This window comes from Drosophila subpulchrella, chromosome 2R, assembly GCF_014743375.2.
Source record: "Drosophila subpulchrella strain 33 F10 #4 breed RU33 chromosome 2R, RU_Dsub_v1.1 Primary Assembly, whole genome shotgun sequence".
In the NCBI taxonomy this organism is placed as follows: domain Eukaryota; kingdom Metazoa; phylum Arthropoda; class Insecta; order Diptera; family Drosophilidae; genus Drosophila; species Drosophila subpulchrella.
In genome coordinates this window covers 435,771-458,206 of record NC_050611.1, presented here as the reverse complement: position 1 = coordinate 458,206, position 22,436 = coordinate 435,771, and the positions used below count along the sequence as shown (strand labels likewise).

General features: G+C 46.0%; 5 protein-coding genes across 7 annotated transcripts; 1 reads left to right on the top strand and 4 right to left on the bottom strand.

Annotated features, from left to right (window-relative positions):
* Positions 1-71: 71 nt before the first annotated feature.
* On the bottom strand, positions 72-2,141 carry LOC119551985 (serine/arginine repetitive matrix protein 5). Its single transcript, XM_037861706.1, has 2 exons — positions 1,998-2,141; positions 72-1,934 (listed from the first exon to the last, which is right to left on the bottom strand). Exons 1-2 carry the CDS (start codon positions 2,011-2,013, stop codon positions 103-105), a joined length of 1,848 nt encoding a protein of 615 aa, XP_037717634.1. The 5' UTR covers positions 2,014-2,141; the 3' UTR covers positions 72-102.
* Positions 2,142-4,192: 2,051 nt separating this feature from the next.
* Positions 4,193-11,089, bottom strand: LOC119549598 (protein lin-54 homolog). Of its 2 annotated transcripts, none has more exons than XM_037857760.1 (5): positions 10,721-11,089; positions 6,108-7,561; positions 5,130-6,046; positions 4,883-5,022; positions 4,193-4,820 (listed from the first exon to the last, which is right to left on the bottom strand). In XM_037857760.1, exons 1-5 carry the CDS (start codon positions 10,743-10,745, stop codon positions 4,495-4,497), a joined length of 2,862 nt encoding a protein of 953 aa, XP_037713688.1. In that variant the 5' UTR covers positions 10,746-11,089; the 3' UTR covers positions 4,193-4,494. The 2 variants fall into 2 exon arrangements, with proteins under 2 accessions (XP_037713688.1, XP_037713687.1); XM_037857759.1 differs by lacking the exon at positions 10,721-11,089 and adding an exon at positions 7,623-7,747.
* LOC119549599 (elongation factor Tu, mitochondrial) lies at positions 8,174-10,011 on the bottom strand. Its single transcript, XM_037857761.1, has 2 exons — positions 9,853-10,011; positions 8,174-9,796 (listed from the first exon to the last, which is right to left on the bottom strand). Exon 2 carries the CDS (start codon positions 9,765-9,767, stop codon positions 8,298-8,300), a length of 1,470 nt encoding a protein of 489 aa, XP_037713689.1. The 5' UTR covers positions 9,768-9,796; positions 9,853-10,011; the 3' UTR covers positions 8,174-8,297.
* A 375-nt stretch (positions 11,090-11,464) lies between the features above and the next one.
* LOC119549257 (guanylate kinase-associated protein mars) lies at positions 11,465-14,735 on the bottom strand. Its single transcript, XM_037857164.1, has 2 exons — positions 12,951-14,735; positions 11,465-12,899 (listed from the first exon to the last, which is right to left on the bottom strand). The coding sequence occupies exons 1-2, from the start codon at positions 14,533-14,535 to the stop codon at positions 11,647-11,649; spliced, it is 2,838 nt and encodes a 945-aa protein (XP_037713092.1). The 5' UTR covers positions 14,536-14,735; the 3' UTR covers positions 11,465-11,646.
* Positions 14,736-14,890: 155 nt separating this feature from the next.
* LOC119549258 (growth factor receptor-bound protein 2) lies at positions 14,891-22,193 on the top strand. 2 transcript variants are annotated; one of them, XM_037857166.1, is made up of 6 exons: positions 14,891-14,940; positions 15,614-15,901; positions 19,946-20,043; positions 20,102-20,221; positions 20,283-20,448; positions 20,642-22,193. In XM_037857166.1, the coding sequence occupies exons 2-6, from the start codon at positions 15,824-15,826 to the stop codon at positions 20,813-20,815; spliced, it is 636 nt and encodes a 211-aa protein (XP_037713094.1). In that variant the 5' UTR covers positions 14,891-14,940; positions 15,614-15,823; the 3' UTR covers positions 20,816-22,193. The 2 variants fall into 2 exon arrangements, with proteins under 2 accessions (XP_037713094.1, XP_037713093.1); XM_037857165.1 differs by having other exon boundaries at positions 14,911-15,037.
* The last annotated feature ends 243 nt before the right edge of the window (positions 22,194-22,436 follow it).

Genomic DNA, 22,436 nt, shown 5'->3' with positions numbered 1-22,436 from the left:
GAAATTAAGGGAGTACATGGGTGACTTCTGGGACAGATATCATCTGTTTTCTAAGGATGATCTATCCCAGAAGTCACTAATAAAATCCCCCATTTTCTTTTCTTATATACGCATCAAACGCAGCTTCTCCGAATACACGTTGATGTTGACCTGACAGGCATCCTGTCCCTCTGAACTGCTTCTCCTTTCTCTTGGCGTTGGTGAAGATCCCCTCATCCTCACATGGTTCAGGCTGAAGGCTAGATCCCTATCCGCAGTTCTTGAAGTAGTAATCCTTATAGGCATGTTGTTCAGAGTGGTGACGAAGGGATGGCTTCCATTAAGCTCCTTGGGCTCATTCACCCGGGCATTGGATGAACGCCTCATGCTACAGCTGCTCCGCCCTCCACTGGTGGTCACCGTGACGTGGACATTGCCATTAGAAGTGCCCGAACTACTGCGATCCAGACGTCTTGGTATCGTGGGAGTGGTGCTCCCCTGGTGGCTACGAATTCTGGTAGGACTACGGCTAGAGGAGAGATTAGTACTCCTATTTGGAGAAGAGGAGCGGGGGGTGGGAGCTCGGGGAGGTGTAGGGGAACGGGAGCTGGAATTCCGATTATAGATAGGAGGGGGAGTTAGCGACCGAGTTGCGGACTGCACGGTTCTTGCGTCCCGATTAACCCGAGCTGTGCGTCTTTCCTTTGGCCTAGGCAGATCCCTCATCGAGGTCTGCATACGCTGAGGCCTTCGGGAGGATAAGTCGCAGAAGGCCATTCCGGGTAACCGGTCATCGGAGGTAACAGCGTACAAATGCGAGGTCATTGGAACCGGCGGTCGGGGATTCTCAGGCTCCGGACGCAGTTGCTCCAGCCGTTGGCGACGCGACTCCTCCTGGAGGGCACAAAACCGAGTGTATTCCCTGTGCCGCTGCGTTTGGCGCTCCACCTCCCGCAAACGCTGATTCTCGCGCTCCACCTCCAGCTCCAGAAGACGCTCCTCATCCCGCATGCGCTCCAACTGGCGGAGATGCTCACGATCTCGCTCCCGCTGACGGGCACGTTCCCGATCCTCCTGGAGCTCCCTTTCCCGCTCCAACCTTCGGTCCTCCAGAAGCTGACGGCCTCGCTCCCGCTCTCGTTGTCGCTCCGCTTCCCTGGCCTTCTCCCGTTGCCGGAGATCCCATTCCGGGCTGGTCCTTGGCCTAGTCTCGCTCACATTGAACTTGGACAGTCGTTTGTCGATGCCAAAGGTACCAGAAGATCTGGAACTACTCCGCTCCTGCTGCGACTTGGACTTCACCTTGTCCGTATTGTTCAGCAGGTAGGCATCCGCCTCGATCTTTATGCTCACATTGTTGTCCACCTCGGATTGTGGATCCACACTGCAGATGTTTATGCTAATCTCGCAGCCGCTTCTCTTCGTCTGCAGCTGGGTATTGGACCCACTGGAGAAGGTGGTAGTTGAGGCACGTCGGACCCCACCCCCAGTGGATCGCAGGACATTTATGCTACTGGTATTCAGGGTCATGTTGCTCCCACCCCGTCTCATTGCTTGATACTCCCCTCTCTGACAGCAGCTCCTCAGGAGCGGGGAATCCGTGACAGTGGGTGAACGTCTCGTCTGCGGGGCCACCGGCACACTCTGCCTCTCCGGCGGAGTCACCAAAGGTGGCGAGGGCACAGCCTTGGAGTCCCGCAGTAGTTGACGTCTCCGGTGCTCACTGAAGGAACTGGTGGGTGGCCGCCTTGTGGCGGGAATGTACTCGGGATCGTGGCTGAACCTGGGATTGTAATAGAAGGTCTGGAAGGAGGGCTTCTTCACCAGGGGCGGCGCAGTCGGCCTTTGATAATTCTGGACCGGATAAAACGGCTTGTCGGCATAGCGAAAGTTGTACGACTGAATTTTGAATGGGTCCCCATGGAAGACATCGCCCGTCTGGCGTCGCGATGGATCTGTCACAAAAGAAGGCCTGGGAATTAGTTTTGACAGTGTTTAGTTCTGGAACAGCAACTCACACAAAATACGTTTCATTTAGGGCAGATAATTTTGGGCTTTCCAAGAACGTGGGGCCAAAGAGATTGTGAGTTTGGAAATAGCGTGCCAATCATAGAAATTGATTTTTTTTACAAAATATTCAAACGAGTCCAAATGAGAATTTTTCATAGGTTAGAACCGAAAACCCAGGCAACTTTGGTTCTCGGTTCTGTCTGTTTATCGTTCGCTCCTGAATCCCATTAAAACTTTTTGGCAATACGGCGTAGCGATTGGTCGGTATTAAAGGGCATTACTCCACAACGGAGACCCACCTTCCTTAAGTAAATCAATTTCATATTTCAAGTTGTTAATGTTAAATTAAAGTAACTATATAATCAAAAATCTTGTACAATTGTTGCCCACGTAGCACACACACAAGTTATCTGACAAAATAAGGGAATAATTGATAAGCTTTTGGTACCGAGTGGTACGCGGAATATGAATATCATTCCATATAACCTTAATATTTATAGAGGGATTATACGCGTTCACAATTTTGGAAATAATTATTATGTGGCATTTTATGTTTTCAATTTTCTAGTGGGGAATTAAGTCGCTAAATTGAGTATCTTACAATTTTTAAATACAACTGAAATGACTTCTCATGTTTAGCTCTTCCCACCCAAAGTTTAGGGCTTTTCCTCATAAGAATTACCGACTTTGTTCCCCTACTTAATCAGATCAACTTTTATCATAAGGATATTGCCGCAAGGCACTTGAATGGCTGCAAGTGTCTTTAAGCGTTGTGATCGGATATATCATGTAAAATCCTCTTTAAAGCACAAGTCCCCTTTGTTGGGTCAAACAGTCATTATTTTGGACGCGTTTACCCTACACAATCCTAATCAAAAGTACTGTAAAGGAAGATAACTCTGTAATGGTCGAAAAAGGCACATGAAGGCCAACAAAATGTAGTTAATCGCAGGTATACAATGAGGTTATATTGACAAACTGTATATAAGAATAGCTGAAATACTTGCTGATTATCATCGTTGTTCTATTGTTGTGAAAATTGAACTACTCAAATAAATATCTAGATACATTCATAGCACACGAGAGATTCTACGTTGTGTTCGTTATAACTTTTCACGCTTTGAAGAATTGCCGAATTCAATCATGCAACACGCGTTTTATAACTAAGGGACTCTTCAAATATTGCATATTATAGCCGCATACATATGTAGTACAAGACATTGTACAGGGTATGCAACTCCAAAGTACATATGATATTTAACAAAGGTTTTTTTCGGTTTTCATAAAGTTGTTGTGTAAGTTTATGCTTCAACCCCCCTTCCGGGGGCACAGCATTCAATATAAACGTGTGAATTAGACAATATAGCTTCTAACTGAATAGTGCAGCATACTCAATACTCAACAATATTATTCGTAATCAAGTCGTTATTGTTGCCTAGCTATGTTCAAATGTTGCATAAGTGTTATGATATTAACAGTCAAAAAAAAGCTGGTATGGGGTCAAACAAACAACAATGCTAAAACAACTAACCAAAGCGTTTTGTGCACAGTATTAAAATATTCAAAACTAAGCCTAACTCGATATACTTAACGTTTACTGTATGTATTTGCTAACTTAGATAACCGCACACACATACTCTCTCTCAAAAGTTCGTATTCGAATGACCGCAAACAAAACCTATAGTTTAGCGCGAGCATATTAGTCAAAATAAAACAGAGTATTTAATATGGATACCAGGGCATATAGTAGCTACTAAATATATGTACTATAGTTCTGTAACGATTATCACATTTTTACTCAAACCTTGAAGCTATGTGTACTCATGTCATGCCATGCCATGTTTATAGGGTGAGAACCGGGAGAAATCGGAACAAAAAATGCATATATACTATTTATAAATAATGATGACCAAGTAGAATACATAACTATACTAAATAAAATTATATACGAACCTAAAATACCAACTATCTATACACTCAACTAAAATATGTATAACCTATACACTAGTCATTTGACATATGTTTATTTCATAGAGATATTGCTAACTAAGCTGATACCGATATCGGAAAACCAAACGAAATTGCGTTGAGTTTAATATACTCGCCCATCATATAAATTTGAAACAAGGCAAATGCGAAATACAAATATGTAACTGAAGTTGTTGGTGAATAAACAAGCTACAAAACATTACACGTCTTTTAATTAGTGTTTAAGGGACATTTAACTTTATTGAGTCTCTATATTATTTACATTCAATTCAAGGAAGTTTATAACACAATCATTTAAAGTTAAAAAGCGCGAGCCATGGTCGGTTCAAAATAAAACCGTCTTAAATCAGTAATTTGCTATGTATGGTATATACATTTTGTGTTTAGATCATTTAAAAATGGTACACTTTACTTTAAGGTCAACTTTTAGAAAGCCAAAAATATAATTGAGTGGAGAAAAAGGTCAAGAACGCTTTGAACTTAAAAACTAATTCATGTGTGACTAAATTTGCAGCCCTATAAAGTTGCCTTGGACTCATCTAGCTGAGAAGTATCATGCTTTTCCTTTGCAAAGGTGATGATTTGGTTAAGGCTTTCGCCCAGTTCCTCCATCACTTCGCGCTCCGTGTCCTCGGCTGGCATATTCTGTTTCTCGTGCATCACAATTCGCGATATCATGCACATGATGGTCGCCTCGATGACGTCGTCTGTAAAGTACATGTTTGCGCGGTTTTCGTGCGAGTGCTTGTCATTCGCTTTGTCCTTTTTTGAACCCTTAGTTCCTATCAAGCCGTCCAACGAGTCCATATCCACATCCGGACGGTCCTCCATGTTTCGACAACCTGCATAATTTAGATTTAAGTCAGTTCGATCAAGTTTATGCCCGTTTTTATCTTATACGTACCCACGCATTTACATATACTGGTGCAAGGAATCTTTGCCTCATAGCATTCGCAATAGTTTTTGAGACAGCCCGATCTTTTGCAATTGCAACCTTTGTTATGCAGACGCATGTCACCTGAATTGGGGGCCGTAATTTTGGGTCTGTTCAGAAAATAAAGAATGGGTTAAGACAAAATAATACAATACAAAATATTTTCCAAACGCCAAAGATGTCACTCAAGGAACACACACCCCCAAAATAAACTTACTTAAAGGCGCTTGGATTTCTATCAAGGCAACTCCGGATGGCTCGCTCCCGCTCAACTTCGTAGTCCAGATTGTTAAAGCAATCCTTGCAGGTGCAGTCCTGGCAAAACTCGCCGTTGGCAAAGCAGTCGCAGTAGAGCTTTAAACACTGCGACTTGCTGCAGTTGCAGTGCTTCCGTCGTGAAGTCATACCCACCGCATCGGTGGCGCCTGCAGCTCCTGTTGCCGGAGGCTTCAGGATGTCAAAAAGCGGTTTAGCGGGAACAGTTTGCTTCTGAATTGAAGTCTGTGTTGGTAGCTTCGGTTCCACCTTGATTGACACCGATTGATATTGAGTCTGCAGTTGTTGCTGTCTTATCCTTTGCTTGGCCTGCGCCTGAAGTTGCAGGTGCTTTGTCTGCTGCTGGGGACTCATCTGCTTGAAGCGATGTTGCTGCGAGGAAACGGATAGCGTTCTCCGCAGCTTGTTGTCCACATACCCGGTGTAGCCCCGTCGCATGGCACTGGTCGATGATTGGGGCACACCCGAGTTACAGATCATGTACTTGACCCCGTTGGTTCCCGTCGATTTGACAAAGTTGTAGATTTTCTTTGGGGCGTTGGGACTGGTGTTGCTAGCCACCACACGTTGCACGTTCGTTGGCCGACTGATGAGCTTTTGAGCTGGCTGCGAAGTCTGTTGTGATCCTTGCATGGTGATCACGTAGCGCGGCTTCTTCGCCTCTGGACCCGTATCGCTACTGTCGCTGCCATCACTGCTGGCGGAGGTCAAATGCTTGATCTGCACGTTGAGATCAGTAAGCCGATGTTTGCGAGGCGACTCCTGGCTGCCACTAGGACTACCGCTACTGGTACTGTTGACCGCACTGGCTGGCTTGGAGGCGTTGGTGTTGGCGCCCGTGTTGGTACCCATTGCTCGCTGCAAAGAGGAGAATAGAGTTAAGAGAGTCCGAGAAAGGCATACAGACTACAATACCCACCTTGGAGACCAAAGTCTGCATAGAGGGCAAAGGCACAATGCTGCCGCCTGTTGTCCGCATTACAATCTTGTTTGTGCTTCCCATTGCAGTATTTGCCTTCGGCGCTGCTGTTGCAGGAGCAGCTGCGGCCGATGTCGGAGTAGATGTGGCAGGTGTGCTAGTAGCAGCTGGAGAACGCACCGCAGTGATCTTATGGGCTTGCATGGTCTTTGGCATAGCCACTGTTGCACTTGTTCCGGAGGCACTCTTGTTGTTGGTCAGCACGCGTACATATTGTACACCTCCCTTGCCAGGGAGCTGAATGGCATGCAATCCGCTCGTGGGAGAAGCTGTCTGTTCTGCAGCCGTATTGGTCAAGGAACTGGTGGCCCCCGCATTCGGTGAAAGCTTGATTATGTTCTTGCTGGGCACAAGGATCTGTTTGCCACCACTTTGAACCAACATCTTGCCGGGTGTTGCGTTTGTGGTCGTACTAGCAATGGAGCCCGTCGTGGTCGAAACTTGCTTTGCAGGAGCTGCTGTCTTGACCACTACTTGGCCAACGGGTTTGCTTAGCACCACATTTCCCGTGGAGGGCGATAGTTTAACAGTACTGACGGTTGAGCTTCCCGGGGTGCCTGTAGTTCCTGGCTGTTTAGCATTCAGCAGCAGCGAGGAACCAGTTTGATTAATCTTAATGATCTTGCCATCGGTAGTGCGCATCACATGGATTTTGGTGGGTTGTGCCAAGGGCGTAGATGTGTTGGAAGAGGAGCCGGGAGACCCTACCTTGGCACTGCCTCCGGCCAGCGGTGTAATGCCTTTGATGGTGATGGCCGTTGTGGAGGGGCCTGATTTTCCCGGCACAGCCGCCTTGACCAGACCCGTGCTTGCCAAGGTCACTCCCTTGGAGAGGACTGCCTTTTGGATGCTAGACGGCGCAACGACGCGTCGTATTCCACCGCTCGGTGACCCGGCCACCGTGACACTGCTTTGTGTTCCAGGTACAGACTTCTGGACGAAGATTACCTGACCATCTTTCGTCTTGATCTGGGTCATATTGCTCAGGGTCTTGGTGATGGTGCGTGGCGTGGACGCAGTGGCGATGGTGGTGTTGCCGATCTTAACAGTGTTGCTGGGTATCGGTTTTAGTTTGTTTAGGATTTTGACGTCCGGGATTTGCGACTTGACCGGCGAGGGGCCTCCGGCAGTCACCACTTTGATGGCGTGCGACTTCAAGACGGTTACTCCGACCGGGGGCAACCGTTTGTCCTCCACTATGTGCACCACGTTCCTCTTGAACTGTGGCGTGTTCAGGGAATCGTTGGCAGGATCGGCCAACTCATCAGCGTCGACGTCGTCGTCATCCGTGTCCAGGGCATCGATTTCCATGTGTTGGGAGCTCTTGTCCGACGTTGGCTCCAAAAAGTCTTCAAAACTCAGCTCGGGCAACGGTTCCGTGTCGTCCAGGGAATCTGCGGACAGAAACAGGTATTATTCACATTGCGAATTACAGTTCGTGGTGCTTAAATATACCCGACAAGTAGTCTACGCGGTAAGTGTTCATTTTTGTCAATTTTCAATTCAATTTCAAAATGTTCTTTATCATCAGCTGCGCTCAAGGCGGTTGCAGCAGTGTTGTATAATGACTTGGTCGTCTTTAATCGATTTTGGTTTATCGGCTATCTATCGGTCTTTCGGAACAGTATCTATTTCGATGTCATAGATTTCTTTTACCGATACCATTGAAGTCGGGCGCCTGAATTCAAAATGCAGATGAGTTTTTAAATGCTTACCTAATACCTCTGATCAAACTTTGAAATTGTAAAGGGATTTCAACAACAATTGAATATGTCTTAAAGGAGTATTTAAAAATTCATTTAATTTTTCACTGAACAAAATTTTAATTAAATAAATTATATAATAATAATTATATTTCATAAAAAATGTTGGAAAAATAAATTGTTAAAATTTCACACAATTGTCGCTACTTTAATTGCACAGGTCTACAAAACCCTGACTTTTCTTGGCCCAAGACTAAATCCTACAAAATCTAAAAGGATTCTCCCTGATAAACTTGACTACAATCTCATTTTAAGGGCTTGTTTTTATTTTACTCGATTGTGATTGGAGCGCCAACAACTTATACAATATGCATAAAAATCGCTTAAGAATATGATTTTAGTTAATGACTGACGGCGTTCCGGAGCTCTACTTCTTGGCCGCCACCTTCTTCTCGCGCGCCTTCTTGCCCTCCGTCAGCTCGTTTCGCTGCGATTCAGTCAAAGCGGGCATGGTGTTGGTGACGACGCCGGTACCCAGGGTCAAATTTCCGTCGCGCAACGTAAAGCGCTGTCCCTGCTCCAGGACCATGGGGCGGATGAGGCGCAGGATAAGCTTGGTGTCCTCGCCGGGCATGACCATCTCCTTGTCAGGGATCTGCACCTGGACGGCGCAATCCCAGGTGCGCGAGAACATCTGCAGTTGGATGAAGGACATAAAAGGCTTAGTCCGGCCGCCCTCTTCCTTGGACAAGATGTACACCTGGGCTTCCAGCTGGTCGAGAGCCTTCACACTGCCTGGCTTGCACATGACCATGCCACGCTTAATGTCATCCCGCTTAACGCCTCGTACAAGCGCTCCCAGCTGATCGCCGGCCTGGGCCTCCTCCAGGATCTGGTGGAACATCTCAACGCCCGTCACCGTCGACTTGAGCACCTTGTTGTAGCCCACGAACTCGCACTCCATGCCCTTCTTAACCACTCCACGCTCCAGGCGGCCAGTGACGACGGTGCCGCGTCCGGGGATCGAATAAACATTCTCCACGGGCAGCAGGAACGGTTTGTCCAGCTCACGCACTGGCGTGGGGATAAAGCTATCCACCTCCTGCAGCAGCTTGAGGATCGCCTCCTTGCCAATCTCGGGGCTCTTGTCCTCCAGGGCGCACAGCGCCGAGCCCTTCACCACGGGAATCTTGTCGCCATCGTAGCCCATCTCGGTGAGCAGCTCCCGGATCTCCATCTCCACCAGATCGACCATCTCCTGATCAGCGGCGTCCACCTTGTTGATGAACACCACAATGTGATCGATGCCGATCTGCTTGGCCAGCAGCATATGCTCGCGAGTCTGGGGCATGGCGCCGTCGGTGGCGGCCACCACGAGAATGGCGCCATCCATCTGGGCGGTGCCGGTGATCATGTTTTTGATGTAATCCGCGTGTCCGGGACAGTCCGTGTGGCCGTAGTGCCGGGTCTCCGTCTGGTACTCCACGTGGGCCACATTGATGGTGATGCCGCGAGCCTTCTCCTCGGGCGCATTGTCGATCTCGTTGTACTTCTTGCTCTCGGCCAGCTGCTTGTCGGCCAGCACCTTAGTGATGGCCGCCGTCAGTGTGGTCTTGCCGTGATCCACATGGCCGATGGTGCCCACATTGCAGTGGGGCTTGGTTCGCTCGAAAACCTTCTTCTCGTTGGCATACTGGCGGAGGTACTGCTGCACGTTGCCGGTCCTGGCGGCAGATAGTAGTCCGTTGCGCTGCCAATCCTTGCAGGCAGTGGAGGAGGCAGTGGCACCCGCCAGGCGCAGCATTCTCGTGGAGCTCATGGCTCGCCGACTGCAGCGCAGGGCCAAAGACATGGATGCGGTGGACCGGCAGACGACGGCGGCAAATGCGTGTGACATGGTTCTGGGCTTCCTCTTGGCGCTTTTAACTGGAGACTTCGGTTAGGATGGGCTCTATAATAAATCTAAGTCCCGGAGAACTTACAGGTGTAGATTTAGCTGTCCTGGCAGGGGGCAAAAGGCCTTTTCACAGGTCGAGGAAAATCTTGGGGCTCGAGAAATTGCGTAAACCCTGAAATGTGCTGTACGCCAGAGCTGCCACTTCGTGATGGTTTTTCGATGGGCGGCACATCGATATCGATAACAATTAACTTTTTTTGAACCAAAAGTATTTTTTACTTTTAAATATTTCCTTAAACTGCTTGGGAAACACCTACCGAACCATTCTTATTAGTTATTGAAAAATAAAATTTTATTTTTGTAGTCAGCCCATTTTGCATAAGCACTTTGAAAGGGGTGGCAGCCCGCGTTGACGTTATTATTTTGTGCGCGTTTTCTGCCACCCAATTTCCACCCACCTCACCAGTCCACCATAGTTAATAATCTTAAAAGGATATGTTTGCAACTCCCTGAATAACTTAGGGGGGCTGACAAAGCTGCAATTGTATTTTTGGCACATTTCATTGCCAAACAAGAACTGCCCCCCAAGACTGTACCCCACAAAAACACCAACACAACCAAGCGCATGTCTATATGTGTAACAAACCATCTGGCAACGCTGTTTAATGGGATGTTCCCGGATCGTTAAAAGCACTTTTCGTTTCGTCAGCAGAGTGCAAAAAACTTACGAATAATCAACATTCTGGGCGATTTTCAAAGATACGCAAATAGAAAGGCAACAAGAATACATAAATCCGCTTGACGGTTGCTGGGCAGACGGGTAAATAAGCATAGGGCAGCCACAAACGAGCGGAAACCATTTGCGCGCCAGCGAACGGCCAACTGCCATGGCAAGTACACGCTGTACCAGAGGTTGAAAATTCAATTTGAAATACGAAATGACCAGGTCTCACCTAAATTGCCGCCACTGGTGTCCATATCTGGTCCTTGTTCCGTATCCTGTGCTGGAGCGGATCGGGTTATATATACTTGCCCCTGTTTTGATTGCAGCGCGCGGTCACTGCGGGCAAAACAAAAAGAAAATCTGCACTTGGAAATATGAATGCGTTGAACTCAAAGGGCGTCGCGGGCGAACGAAACGGTCGAGATAATAGTCACTGCGATGGACGTCGCGATACCACTGCTATTTGCACTTTCATTGGGCGGCCTTATCTGCGTATTTACAATCAAAACGCGACGTCAAATTCAAAATTAAATTTAAATTGCCGTCGAGTTTACTTCCTTTACATTTATGAATCAGGGTGGGACCGTAGCGTAACCGTTAAAATATACCGCGGTACAGGCACAAATATACCAAGATATTTTAAATTAATACTGAAAAATACCTTAAAAATACTACATACTCTTATGGTGAATGACTTGAATAACGCTAAGTAAGGACTTGACCCACCATTTCTTGAGTTTTTAAAATATGTGAAAAAGGAATTTGAAGAAATTTTTGAATATTTACTTCCAAACAGAATTCCTTTTTTCAGAAATGTAATGAATACAAATTCAACGATTTTCAAAAACAATACCCTTGTCTAATTGTTATTTATAAAAATAATCTGCAGTAGGTTAATCAGATTGGTGTTCTCTAAAGCAAACATATTTGTTTCGTTATTTATTTATTTTTTTATTGTGTAAACTACATATATCAAGATATTTTAGATAATTTTTCAGAACTGAGATGATTCAATTTTCACAAAACATAAACATTGAATATTTAAAATGCCAAAGATAAATTTTAACATCTTAAACAATTAACACTTAATGGCTCTCCGTAATAATATTAAACTAAGGAATACAACTATAAACAATTCTATACATAAATCCAACATTACATGAACTCCGACGAAGGACGCAGATTCACTCGCCGGTTGCGCAGCGTATAAGTCCGAGGGGTTTGCCCATTGGCTTGATCACCTCCTGGATCCTGCTCCATGGACCGACGCTCCGAGGACGCCTCCAGCGACATATCCTCCTCGCAGTCTTCCAGCTTGTCGGCTCCCACCGTCTCGTCGTTGCTGAGGTTGCCCTCCTCGTAGGTGAACTGGAAACGACGTACGCTCTTCTTGGCGCTGAAGAGTACGGCTCGGCTCTGGCGTTTGATGGTGCCCGGCGTTTTGAGAATGGACGTTCGCGGCTTCGGTGGCGGGGTCTTGGTAGCATTCTGCTCGGCGGCCGCAAGAATCGCTGATTTCAGAAGCGCATTGGGCGCAATGGATGGACGTCCTTCGCCACTGGACATACGGAGAACAGTGCGAGCAGGCGAAAAGGACCTGCGATTACGAACCACAATTACCCGCGGCGAGCTGACCCGCGAGGACGTCGAAGGAGCACCATCTTCCATCAGCGGCTCCTCCACCTTTGTCTTCTTCAAGTTGGCATGGGCTTTGCGTAGAAACTGCTTCAGATTGCTAGAGGGCTTGGCCTTTGCCTTGACCTTCATGTTGCGATTAATCTTGGGCTTCGGCTTTGGCTGGATGGGTTCCTCAGCCACTGCATCCGGATCGAGCCAGTCGTTGGCCTTCCATCGCTTCAGGTTCTCGAAACGCTTGTCCACGTTCTCGCTCTGCAGGCGCAACATGTCCCACCAGCCCTCCAGATCCTCCGCCTGCACCGGCTTCGTGTCTTCGCTACCATCGCTTGGCTGGCGGTTCTTGCCCGTGGCGCCGGCCTCGCAGCGATCAATCAGGCCGCTAAACTGCATCATCTTTTTGGTGGTCAACAGGCGCGTCTGGCCGATGGTCACGTTGATCATGTCAATGCCGCCCGTTTCCTGCAAGCGTGCCTCGTTCTCCTTGCTGTACGCATCCCATTCGCTGCAAAGGGCTTGGAGCCGCGCGATCTCATTCTCCAGCTGTAGCCTAAAGTACAGAACGGACTCGATGGCACGGCGAACTTCCAACGGCGACTCCTCGTCGGGCAGGTAAAAGCTGTTCCGCTTCTCCTTTTCGCAGCGCGAATTCACCTTCCCGCGGGAGACGCTCACAAACGGGCTAAGATAGTTTGGCATTCCGTTGGACTCACGGCGTGGCGGTGTCTTCTCCACTTCTGGAACCAAAGTAGTGTCTCCGGCAGCTTCTTTAACTGTAAGAAAATGTGAGACTTCGTTTGGCGAAGGAATGCAACTGTACTCACGGGTCAACTGCTGTGGATCCAAGATCAGAGAGTCCTCCGCCGGCGAGTTAGCCACAGAGTAACGCGAAAAGTCGAATTTTTTCTTTGCCACCGGAACTGGCAGCTCTGCCTTATCCGCCGCCAGCAATTGTCTTTTGACTGTACTATCCCCCTCACTTTTGGCCGGTGCCACTGGGCTTAGCAAGATGTTGTCGCCAAAAGCCTCCTGAAGACTGCCGCTGCTTTTGTTAGACCTACACTGCGTGGATGTGGCCTGGTCGAGGAAGGGGATGTCCTCCAGCGGCGTGAGAGGCGGTATGTCTAGTAAGGCTGCCTGCAGCAACTCGGCCTTGAGCTGAGGAAGCTTTCTCACGTTGTCCTGCAGCTTCGTGTATTGGTTCTTTTGTTTGGTGGGCTTCATTCGCATGGAATTACCGACAGTTTTGCTGGTAACTCCAGCTGAGTCCTTAAATTTTCCAACGGCCCCACCTCCGCCACGAATGGATTGCGGCTTCACCACGTTCGCCCGACCTTTAACTGGTGCTCTGCCTCCCGAAGGTTTCTCGAACGGCTGCACCATCACATTTGCCAGTCTAGCTACTCTTGGCACCGTAGACACAGGCACCCTTGGTTTCAAGCTAGTCCCTGACGGCTGTTGCCGCACGGGGTCCGTTTTCCCTTTGTTGAGTGTTACGGCCGAGGATATGGGCATGGCAGAAGCCTTTTTGCTTTCAGTTGTTGGAATCCTGTCTCTGGTATTGCTAGTGGCAGTGGGAGCGGGTCGCGCAGCTGCTTTCTGCCTGGCCAAAGCCACCGGATTGGTGGTCTGACGGGATGCACTTGGTTTTGTAGCGGGAGCTGCTTTTTGCCTCGCCAAAGCGACAGTCACTGGTTTTGTTGGAGCTGCAGTCTCATGTTTGGATGATGGCGCAGCTGGTTTCCTCAAAGGCGGTGGAGCAGGCGCCGTCTTGGCATCAAGAAGAGCTGCAGGCGTTGGCTTGATTGCCGAAGAAGCCGCTTTTGATGGATTGGTGGCTTCGGATGCCTTACCTTTGATTTTGCTAATGGGATTGGCAATAACGTAGAGCGAACAACGCTTGGTCGGCTGGAGCACAGACGCTGCCACCTTCTGCTTGGTAGTAGCCAGGTTTTCGGGAACCCGAAATGTTTCAGACTTGGGAAACGCCTTTGATTGATTGACAGGCGGCGCATTAATAGCTGCCCCACGACGCGTCTGATCCCGGTGCTTATGCTCCTTGTTCCTGGCGTTCTTCCATTCCGTGTAGCGCTTAAGGAATACTGACTGGCGTGTGGGTTTTGCGGTTGGTTGCGGTGGCTGCTCCAAGGGCTCCTTCTTTTCCAGCTCCGGCTGCTGCTGGCCCTGCAGGTTAGGGACCACATTCTCCTGGGGCAGAGCCCCTTGCGCCGCCACATAGGGCTTCGTTTTGACGGGCGTGGGACTCACACTGATGATGCGGTTCTGGTAAAAGCAGTCCTCCCGCTTTTTGGCGCGCGCCGCCTGCAAGCGATCCCGGTTCTCCTGGCAGTGGTTACGCGGGCTCAGCACCAGCGATTGCTCCTTGTACAGTTCCTTGTGGCGCTGCATTGTGTCGATTGTGGCGAGGCGAAGTGAGGTGTCCTGTTGGAATCAAACCGTAGTGCTGAGTTTTCCGGCGAAGCGTCCTATTTTGTATTTAAAAATGGCGAAGTAGTGGTCGAGAAACATCGATGTTAAAATGGTCATCGATGTTTTTAAAACATCGGTAACATCTATGTTGGCTTGGTACTCCTGAAATCGAAGAGGAAGAGAAAATAACTATCGACCATAACAAATATAACGGCAAAAAGCAGTGTTAAAAAGAAACGAAGCGACCGCCTGTGTGACCAGGCCAGAGTGGTCGGCACATACCATGCGGCCTTGAACGGTATTTTTTCGTTCTGGTATTAGGGGCCGTATTTCCACGGTTTATTTAAGCGACCCAGCCACGGCCACGCTGCTATGAAAATAAAAGTGAATTACAAATTTAGCATTAGTAATATGTTAAACCGCCCGCTCCCGCGCCTAATTAGTGTCGTTTAAGCTTGCAGCGCCCCCAGTCCTTAAAATAGTGAGCCCAGCGGCCTGTTTGCAAACGCAAAAAACCCCAAATAATTCGCCGAAACTTGTACAAGAATAAAAGCGCCGCGTGTGCGAGTGTGTGTGTTTATTGGGGTTACAAAAAATAAAACAAACAACAACGTCACCGCGACGGCATTGCCAACAGCAAGCACCCACGCCCTAGATTGTCGAATTATACTTGTGGCCTAGGGCGGGCATTGAAGATCATTTGAAAAATAGAAGACCGTGAAACAACGAGCTATCGCTAGCCATCGTTTAATTGCTTTTGCGGTACCTGCTTTTCCCCGAATTTAAAAATTGCAAGCTGCTGGCAACGCTGCCACGCTCGCACACGCACGCACACCCGCACAGCGAGGCGAGAGCGAGCGAGAGAGCGGCTCATTCTCTGTTGCTGCTCCGCCTGGGAATGTCGCAGTAGTCGGTGTATTTTTAATCGCTTTTCGTCATTCGTCTCCGGCCGAGAAATATATTATTAACCAGAACAGCGCGCTGCCGAATATCCAAGATTTATTGTTTATATATGTGCGCCAACTAATCACGGATTCGTTTCGTTCCATTTCCACAGCATTAGTGAGTGAAGAGAGCGCGGAGAGCAAGGAGAGAATTCCAACCTGCCCGTGTATGCTGTGCACTGCGAGTGCCTGTGCCTGTGTCTGTGTGTGTGGTGCATCAAGGCTGATAAAACTAAATCCGAAACTATATCAACTAAACTTAAGGTAACTCCAAAAGCGTTCTGTATTACGCACAAAGCAGCAGCCGCTATAATCAACACAAAATGGAAGCGATTGCCAAACACGATTTCTCCGCGACGGCCGACGACGAGCTGAGTTTTCGCAAAACTCAGATCCTAAAGGTGAGTACTCCCCCCAGTCATAGTATCTGGATTTATTCATAGGCTTCCTGGGGGCGGGGCAGGACCTGCATGCATAATCCGCCGCGATGCAGTTGCTCCAGGTCGTTGGCTTAACCCACATCCCGGGCCCAGACGGATTTTGTTACCACATAAATCCCGACAAACGGGAGTGGAGGCACATACTCGAAAAGCTGGCAAAAGCGGTTCAAAAGGGGCATTCGCACAAGACAACACGAAAGGATTGCGCTAATGACTCACCGTAGCTCAAATACTCTCACAGAACCCAGAAATCCCTTATGACTAGTTTGGTTTCTTCCATTTCTCTGCTGTCTGTTTAAAAACAGTGCAGATAAGGAGAATTTCCGACCCCAGAAACAAAAAATTTTAAGAATATGGGATTGAAGGTCAAGATATGATATGGTAGATGGTACGGCTTTATGTTCTACATTCACTAATCAGTTTTCGATGCAACTGAGAGGGCATATGAACTTTGTATTGCCAATCTTTCATACTTAAAAGTTATCAAGTTATCCGATCAACGGAAGTACACAGATTCTCAAAAATTAGATCAAACACATTTTTTGGTTGTTGGAATACTATTTTCTTTGAATTCTCCGCTACCCCATTTTCATAATATTGAAATATTTATTTCTCCTTCAAAATTATTTCATACTAATCGGTTGTTAGACAACGTATTTCTGTATAAAATCAATTGACATCTTTAAAACGTTTTGTTTTATCTTTAAGTGAGGGCCAACTTAGCTTTTGCGGGCACATCCGATCTGAGCTCGGTTGGTTTTCTTTCCTGGCAAACGAAAAGGCTGCTGCCAGGCTGCGATTCGATCTTTTCGCAGTTGCCTTCCTTCCAGGTGTTTGTGCTGGCTGTCCTAGGCCAAACCCTTTGTTTTGGCTGGCGAATTTTCCGGTTTCTTGTTGCCAGGGCGCGCTGTAAGCTGATTTTCGTTGCTGTGTGTCTACCTTGTCGTAGGTTAGTCACAGCAGGAACCCAGGCTGCGGCAGGTTTTTTCCCTTTTTGCATTTTTCCATATGCTGTGCTGCTGCTCTTGCCGCTGCGGCTGATTGATGGTGTCAATGACTCGCCGAAGAAGCTTCTTTATCGCTCCCCGAAGGTCAAGTGTGTGCGTTGCTCTCGCCCATTAGAGGGCCTACGACCACGGGGAGCTGTCGGGGAACTTCCTCCCTAGTCCGGCTTATCACTCGGTAAACAATCCCCACTGATAGGGGCCGTTCGTTTGACCCAACTGTCTTGCCGGCCATTACCGGCCCGGGATTGAGACACCCAGAGCTATAATATAATCTCATCGCAGATATGGGCACCAGTTCGAACTTCGAACGCATTTGTTTGCCTTTGCTTAGTCACTCTCGATGGACTTATCTGAAAAGATTCCCGATCCACCGATCGCACAGACACAGCCATAGAGGACCCAACTCGTGAATCATCAAACAATTCACTCGGCCTCTCTCCAGAAACTGGTTTTCAGAGCAGCATATTTCTTGGATATTTGGATTTCAATTTTCTGGGAAATATACCTCGAATTCTAACGGCTTTGTGTGACACCAATATAATCCAAGTTTTATCATATCGAATACACGAAATGGGATTCCAAGTTCAACTTTCGCTGGTCGCAAAAACAGCGAAAAGTGAGCGTTCGTGCCGCTTTGACACTTTTCAGCGTAGAACCCGAATCTGAACCTACAATAGAATTTTTCTCTAGTAATTACATAAACATACGAGAATAAACAATTGATAATAACAGTCATGGCCACTACGTGCCAGCTTTCCGAGAGCGCCGCAAAATATTTATGCATTATCCAACAGCCAGGCACATTCCCTGCACTGAAAACTAATAGTTACCCCTGAAAAACATGGGCCGACATGGGCTTACTACTAGTACTGCTTCTATTTGTCACAATAACACGGCCTTTAAGACGAAATATCTTAGTGCCGTTTTCTCTTCCGCATGCTTAACCAAAAATCACCATGAGCTCACAGATTAACCCTTCTATTTCTCTGTGTGTAGGGCCGCGAGAAAACTTTCTGTAATAGACGACGAATCCGTGGAAATTTTCTCGGCAGACTGTTTTCAATGAATGAAACAGGCTAAAAATAAATAAATGTACGATGAACAATGTCTGGGTGACAGATGCGGGTGTGATCGGCTATGGGGGTGGCTAGAACTATGGAGCTATGCCAATTAGTCGGGACCGATCCAGCTGAGCGGGCAAATCCCACTGCCACTGCCAACAGTGAAAACAATAATTGAGTTTTACATAAGCTGGAATCGACTTTGACACCCCACACCACCCGAATCCCTCTCACAATCCGACGTGCGAAAATTTAACCAAAAAGCACAAGATTGACTCGACTTTATAGTATCTTTTACCTGGGAACTTTCAAATAATATTAACTGGTCATTACATATATTAGTCTTTTGATAGATACTGTTTAAAACGAATTGTCCAAGACCAAAACCCCTTTTATATTTAATATTTATATTGTGGGATTTCCCACTGGCTAAGCAAACAGCGAAACCTTTGCAGATAAGCAAACTTCAATTTGGTCTATCAATCGAAAGAATTCATAGACTATGAGATAGCAAACCACCCCTTGAATTTCCCACCCAGCTTTATTTATGACTAAGTCGATGAAGCATTAATAGGGAAATTACCGGTGACGCAGAACTTCTTGCAACTTCGGAACCCAACAACCCCTGAACTACACAGTATCAACGGGGGCTTAGTGACTCATTTGAGTGTCATTCATTTATTCCAACTTGACGAACGAATGTTATTGGGAAACAACAACAAACCTGCCAAATAACTCAATTACTCAAGGAAAAATCCGTTGGCGAAATATGAAAGAAATACATAGAGATAGCACAGCATTTACTTAAGGCTTATGAGATGTTGCTGGTCCGGAATCCTTACCTTTCCACAATAAATACCTTTACTACGTCCTTTTGGGGACAGTTCCTTAAACCGAAATCAAATACTGTGAAGGCTGATGGCTGGCGGGTTTCAACACAGGTGCGTGGAGGTCGATGTCAACACTCTCATTCAGCACTCTCAAATGTGGGAATTCCCAGTGGCTAAGCAAACTAAGACCCCTTTGCAGATAGCAAACTTCGATTTTGTCTGTCAATTGAAAGAAATCATAAAAGACTGCGATTACGTGGACTACTGTTGTGTCATTGGCATGCGAAATGGGCGGCAAACAAAAGAGCAGCTAGGAAAAAGTCCATTAGACACCCAAAAGTGAAATTCGCCCACTCGACGAGCCCCGTTTCACTTAACATTCTTATCACATGTCAGCCATAATGCTTGTTTATTTTTAGCGGTCCGCAAGAAACAGATATGAGAATAGGGGAGATAGTAGACATGTTTCCCAAGGCGTAAGCCTCTCTTCATTGCCTGCCGTTGATTGCGCCCTGACACAGTTTTGGGCGTCCAATCAACAAACAATTGAAAATTGTTTATCGAAATCTCTGGGGAATCGGGCCAGTCTCCAATAAACAAAGCGGAAGAATGCTTCGATTGATCCCCATTGTCTGGGGCGATTAAAGGGGTGTGGCCTTTAAAATGGAAGCACCAGAAGCAGGTTCTTTGTAAGCCTTTTGGGGGTCGTGTTTCTCATTTTGTATTTGGTGTGTAGCTGACAGACGCAGGCCATTAAATTTCGTTAAATCAGACTTTAAAGGGCGGTTTTAATAAATTTATTAACACTTGCCAAGTGTAATTTTAAATTTACAAAAATAAAGTCAAATTCTTGTATTTGGAATTGATGTTGAAAAAGAATGCGAGGAACAAGAATTTTAAGACTCATGGTTTTATAGGATTGAGTAAGGAAATAACGTGATGGTAGATGGTAAGGGTAGACTCCTTTACTTAAAATAATCAAGTAATGTTAAACGAACTAACCATTCGTTTATACTCTTAATTTTCATTAATACGAGTTTCATATAAAATGTGGGACATTAAATTAGTTTATTTATTGACCAAATTGTATAAAACCCTATTTTACAGATATTAAATATGGAAGATGATTCAAATTGGTATCGCGCCGAGCTGGATGGGAAGGAAGGCCTCATACCCAGTAACTACATAGAAATGAAGAACCACGAGTAAGTTCAAGCCGAAACTCCTAAATCACAACTCAATTGATCATAATTTACTTTGTAGTTGGTATTACGGGCGTATCACACGCGCTGACGCCGAGAAGTTACTTTCAAATAAGCACGAAGGCGCCTTTTTGATACGCATCAGCGAATCCAGTCCCGGCGATTTCTCCTTATCAGTCAAGTAAGCTTCTTAACGAGATGCCTTCCGTAGAACTGAAATTAATAACGTTTTTGCCGCGCAGGTGCCCAGATGGTGTTCAGCATTTCAAGGTTCTGCGCGATGCCCAAAGCAAATTCTTCCTCTGGGTGGTCAAGTTCAACTCCCTCAACGAACTGGTCGAATATCATCGGACGGCGAGCGTGTCCCGCTCCCAGGATGTCAAATTGCGTGATATGATACCTGAAGAGGTGGGTGTGCCGTCCATTTCGCTGACGATTCTGCCGAACAGACATACGGACTCATTTTAAAAATACAAATTTTGCGTAACACATTGAGGTCATGCTTTTGCACGCCGCCGCCCACCCATTTGAACAATAAACAAACAGCGATGCCAAGAATATTGGATTCGAATCAAGATCTTCCACCGATTTCTTATTGCAGATGCTCGTGCAGGCGCTGTACGATTTTGTCCCCCAGGAGTCCGGAGAATTGGACTTCAGACGCGGCGATGTCATCACCGTCACAGACCGCTCCGATGAGAACTGGTGGAACGGCGAGATCGGCAATCGGAAAGGAATCTTCCCAGCAACTTATGTGACGCCATATCATTCATAATAAGATAATTTCTAAGGAGGGACGCCAGACACACCCCTTTCCCTTCACCGCAGAAAACACAACACACCCCTCAACAATTGGGCAGCATCATCAGCAATTGCAAATAAGAGCAGGAAAGAACTAAACACAAATTTTAAATATTTATATACAAGAAGCGAGGACATAAATTCTGTAGACAACGTATACAAAACAAGTTTAAGCCTATAAGCCGAATGCATTTTTACGTTTTGACGGTTTTTGATAAAACAATACATTACGATACCATTACGAAATCGTTTCATAGCAACTGAGTGACACTTTACACTAGATATGTACATTTATTTGTGTATTTATAGCAGCGGCCGAATAAAAGCACTTGATCCGACCTTTTCTTTGGCATCTTGCTACACAGAAAGCAAAACTCACAGCTAGCACTTTGACCGCAACTATAGGTATGCAAGTATGTCTACATACCAGATGGCACTATTATTATTATTGTAAACGAGCGGATTTTGATATAAATATATAATTTAAGTTCGATAAAGAAAATATTTGTACTGTGCTCCGAAACGAGTGTGAGAATTGCCCTAAATGTGCTCTTTAGTTTATTTGATGTTTGACGGAGTGCGTTTCAAAGCGAATAAACACTTATTATTATGATTATATGATAACGAATTACCAACCAACCTAATGCTTAACACGTTTTATAGAAAACAAAACCAATTCACTATGAAAACAAAACATTTGCCTAAATGTCTCAAAGCAGAAGACAATTAAAACAAACTTATATTATATTATCGTAAATGCCTACCACGTAAATTAAATTAATTTTGCATCGCTGGTTACTATATGCATACATGCACGCATCTATAATTAAATATGTATCTCCATAACGCATAACTAACGATATTAGGCCTCGGCTGCACATGCACTTTTTGCGGCGACTGCAATTTAATAAGATGCAAATTTGTCCCCTCACTTAAAAATTTGAAATTGTCAATAATTTAGCTATGTCTGTAGCTGTCTGTTTTTTTTTTTATTGTTTGCATACCGTCTTCTGACCACCAACTCGATTATAGGCGAAAAAGAATTTGTGACATGTGTAAAAAGTTTCAAACTGCTGCTATATCATATTGTGCTATAAATTATTACTACTACTATTTATAATTGGTTGAGTGTGCTGTGTAAAACCTTTTTTGTCATCAGCAAGGCGAAATAGTTGCACGTTCCATCGTTTTTCAACTACATAACTATATGCATAAACAAATGTAATGAGAGTTGCCAATATAAAGTAATTTAAACAACAACAAAACGCTAAAACGAAACATTTTAAGCCTATTTTTTTATCTCTATATATATATATATATCGAAGCAAATACATTTATACATTTTCCTAATATCCACCAAACTAAGAATCACGACGACGATGCCTCATGGAAACAACACATCAAAAATAACTTTTGATAGGCCATAGTTTACATAAGCCGCAATTTATATTGGCCAGCAGCTGGACGCACGACAGTTTTGTACTTTTTGAGCATATTTGCAGGCGTTGGCGAACATTTCTCGGCCCAGAACCAGTAGTAGCCGCATATTTAAACTTAAATTCTAATCGTAACAATAAAGCAGGCAAATGACAAGG

Coding starts and splice junctions, on each gene's coding strand:
- LOC119549258 (XM_037857166.1), top strand. CDS start 15,824: ATGGAAGCGATTGCCAAACACGATTTCTCCGCGACGGCCGACGACGAG. Junction 15,902..19,945: donor GCAAAACTCAGATCCTAAAG/GTGAGTACTCCC, acceptor CCTATTTTACAG/ATATTAAATATGGAAGATGA. Junction 20,222..20,282: donor GATTTCTCCTTATCAGTCAA/GTAAGCTTCTTA, acceptor TTTGCCGCGCAG/GTGCCCAGATGGTGTTCAGC.
- LOC119549598 (XM_037857759.1), bottom strand. CDS start 7,653: ATGAACACTTACCGCGTAGACTACTTGTCGG. Junction 7,562..7,622: donor CCGCGTAGACTACTTGTCGG/GTATATTTAAGC, acceptor TTCTGTCCGCAG/ATTCCCTGGACGACACGGAA. Junction 4,821..4,882: donor CAGTATATGTAAATGCGTGG/GTACGTATAAGA, acceptor TAAATTATGCAG/GTTGTCGAAACATGGAGGAC.
- LOC119549599 (XM_037857761.1), bottom strand. CDS start 9,767: ATGTCACACGCATTTGCCGCCGTCGTCTGCCGGTCCACCGCATCCATG.
- LOC119549257 (XM_037857164.1), bottom strand. CDS start 14,535: ATGCAGCGCCACAAGGAACTGTACAAGGAGCAATCGCTGGTGCTGAGC. Junction 12,900..12,950: donor GGATCCACAGCAGTTGACCC/GTGAGTACAGTT, acceptor ATTTTCTTACAG/TTAAAGAAGCTGCCGGAGAC.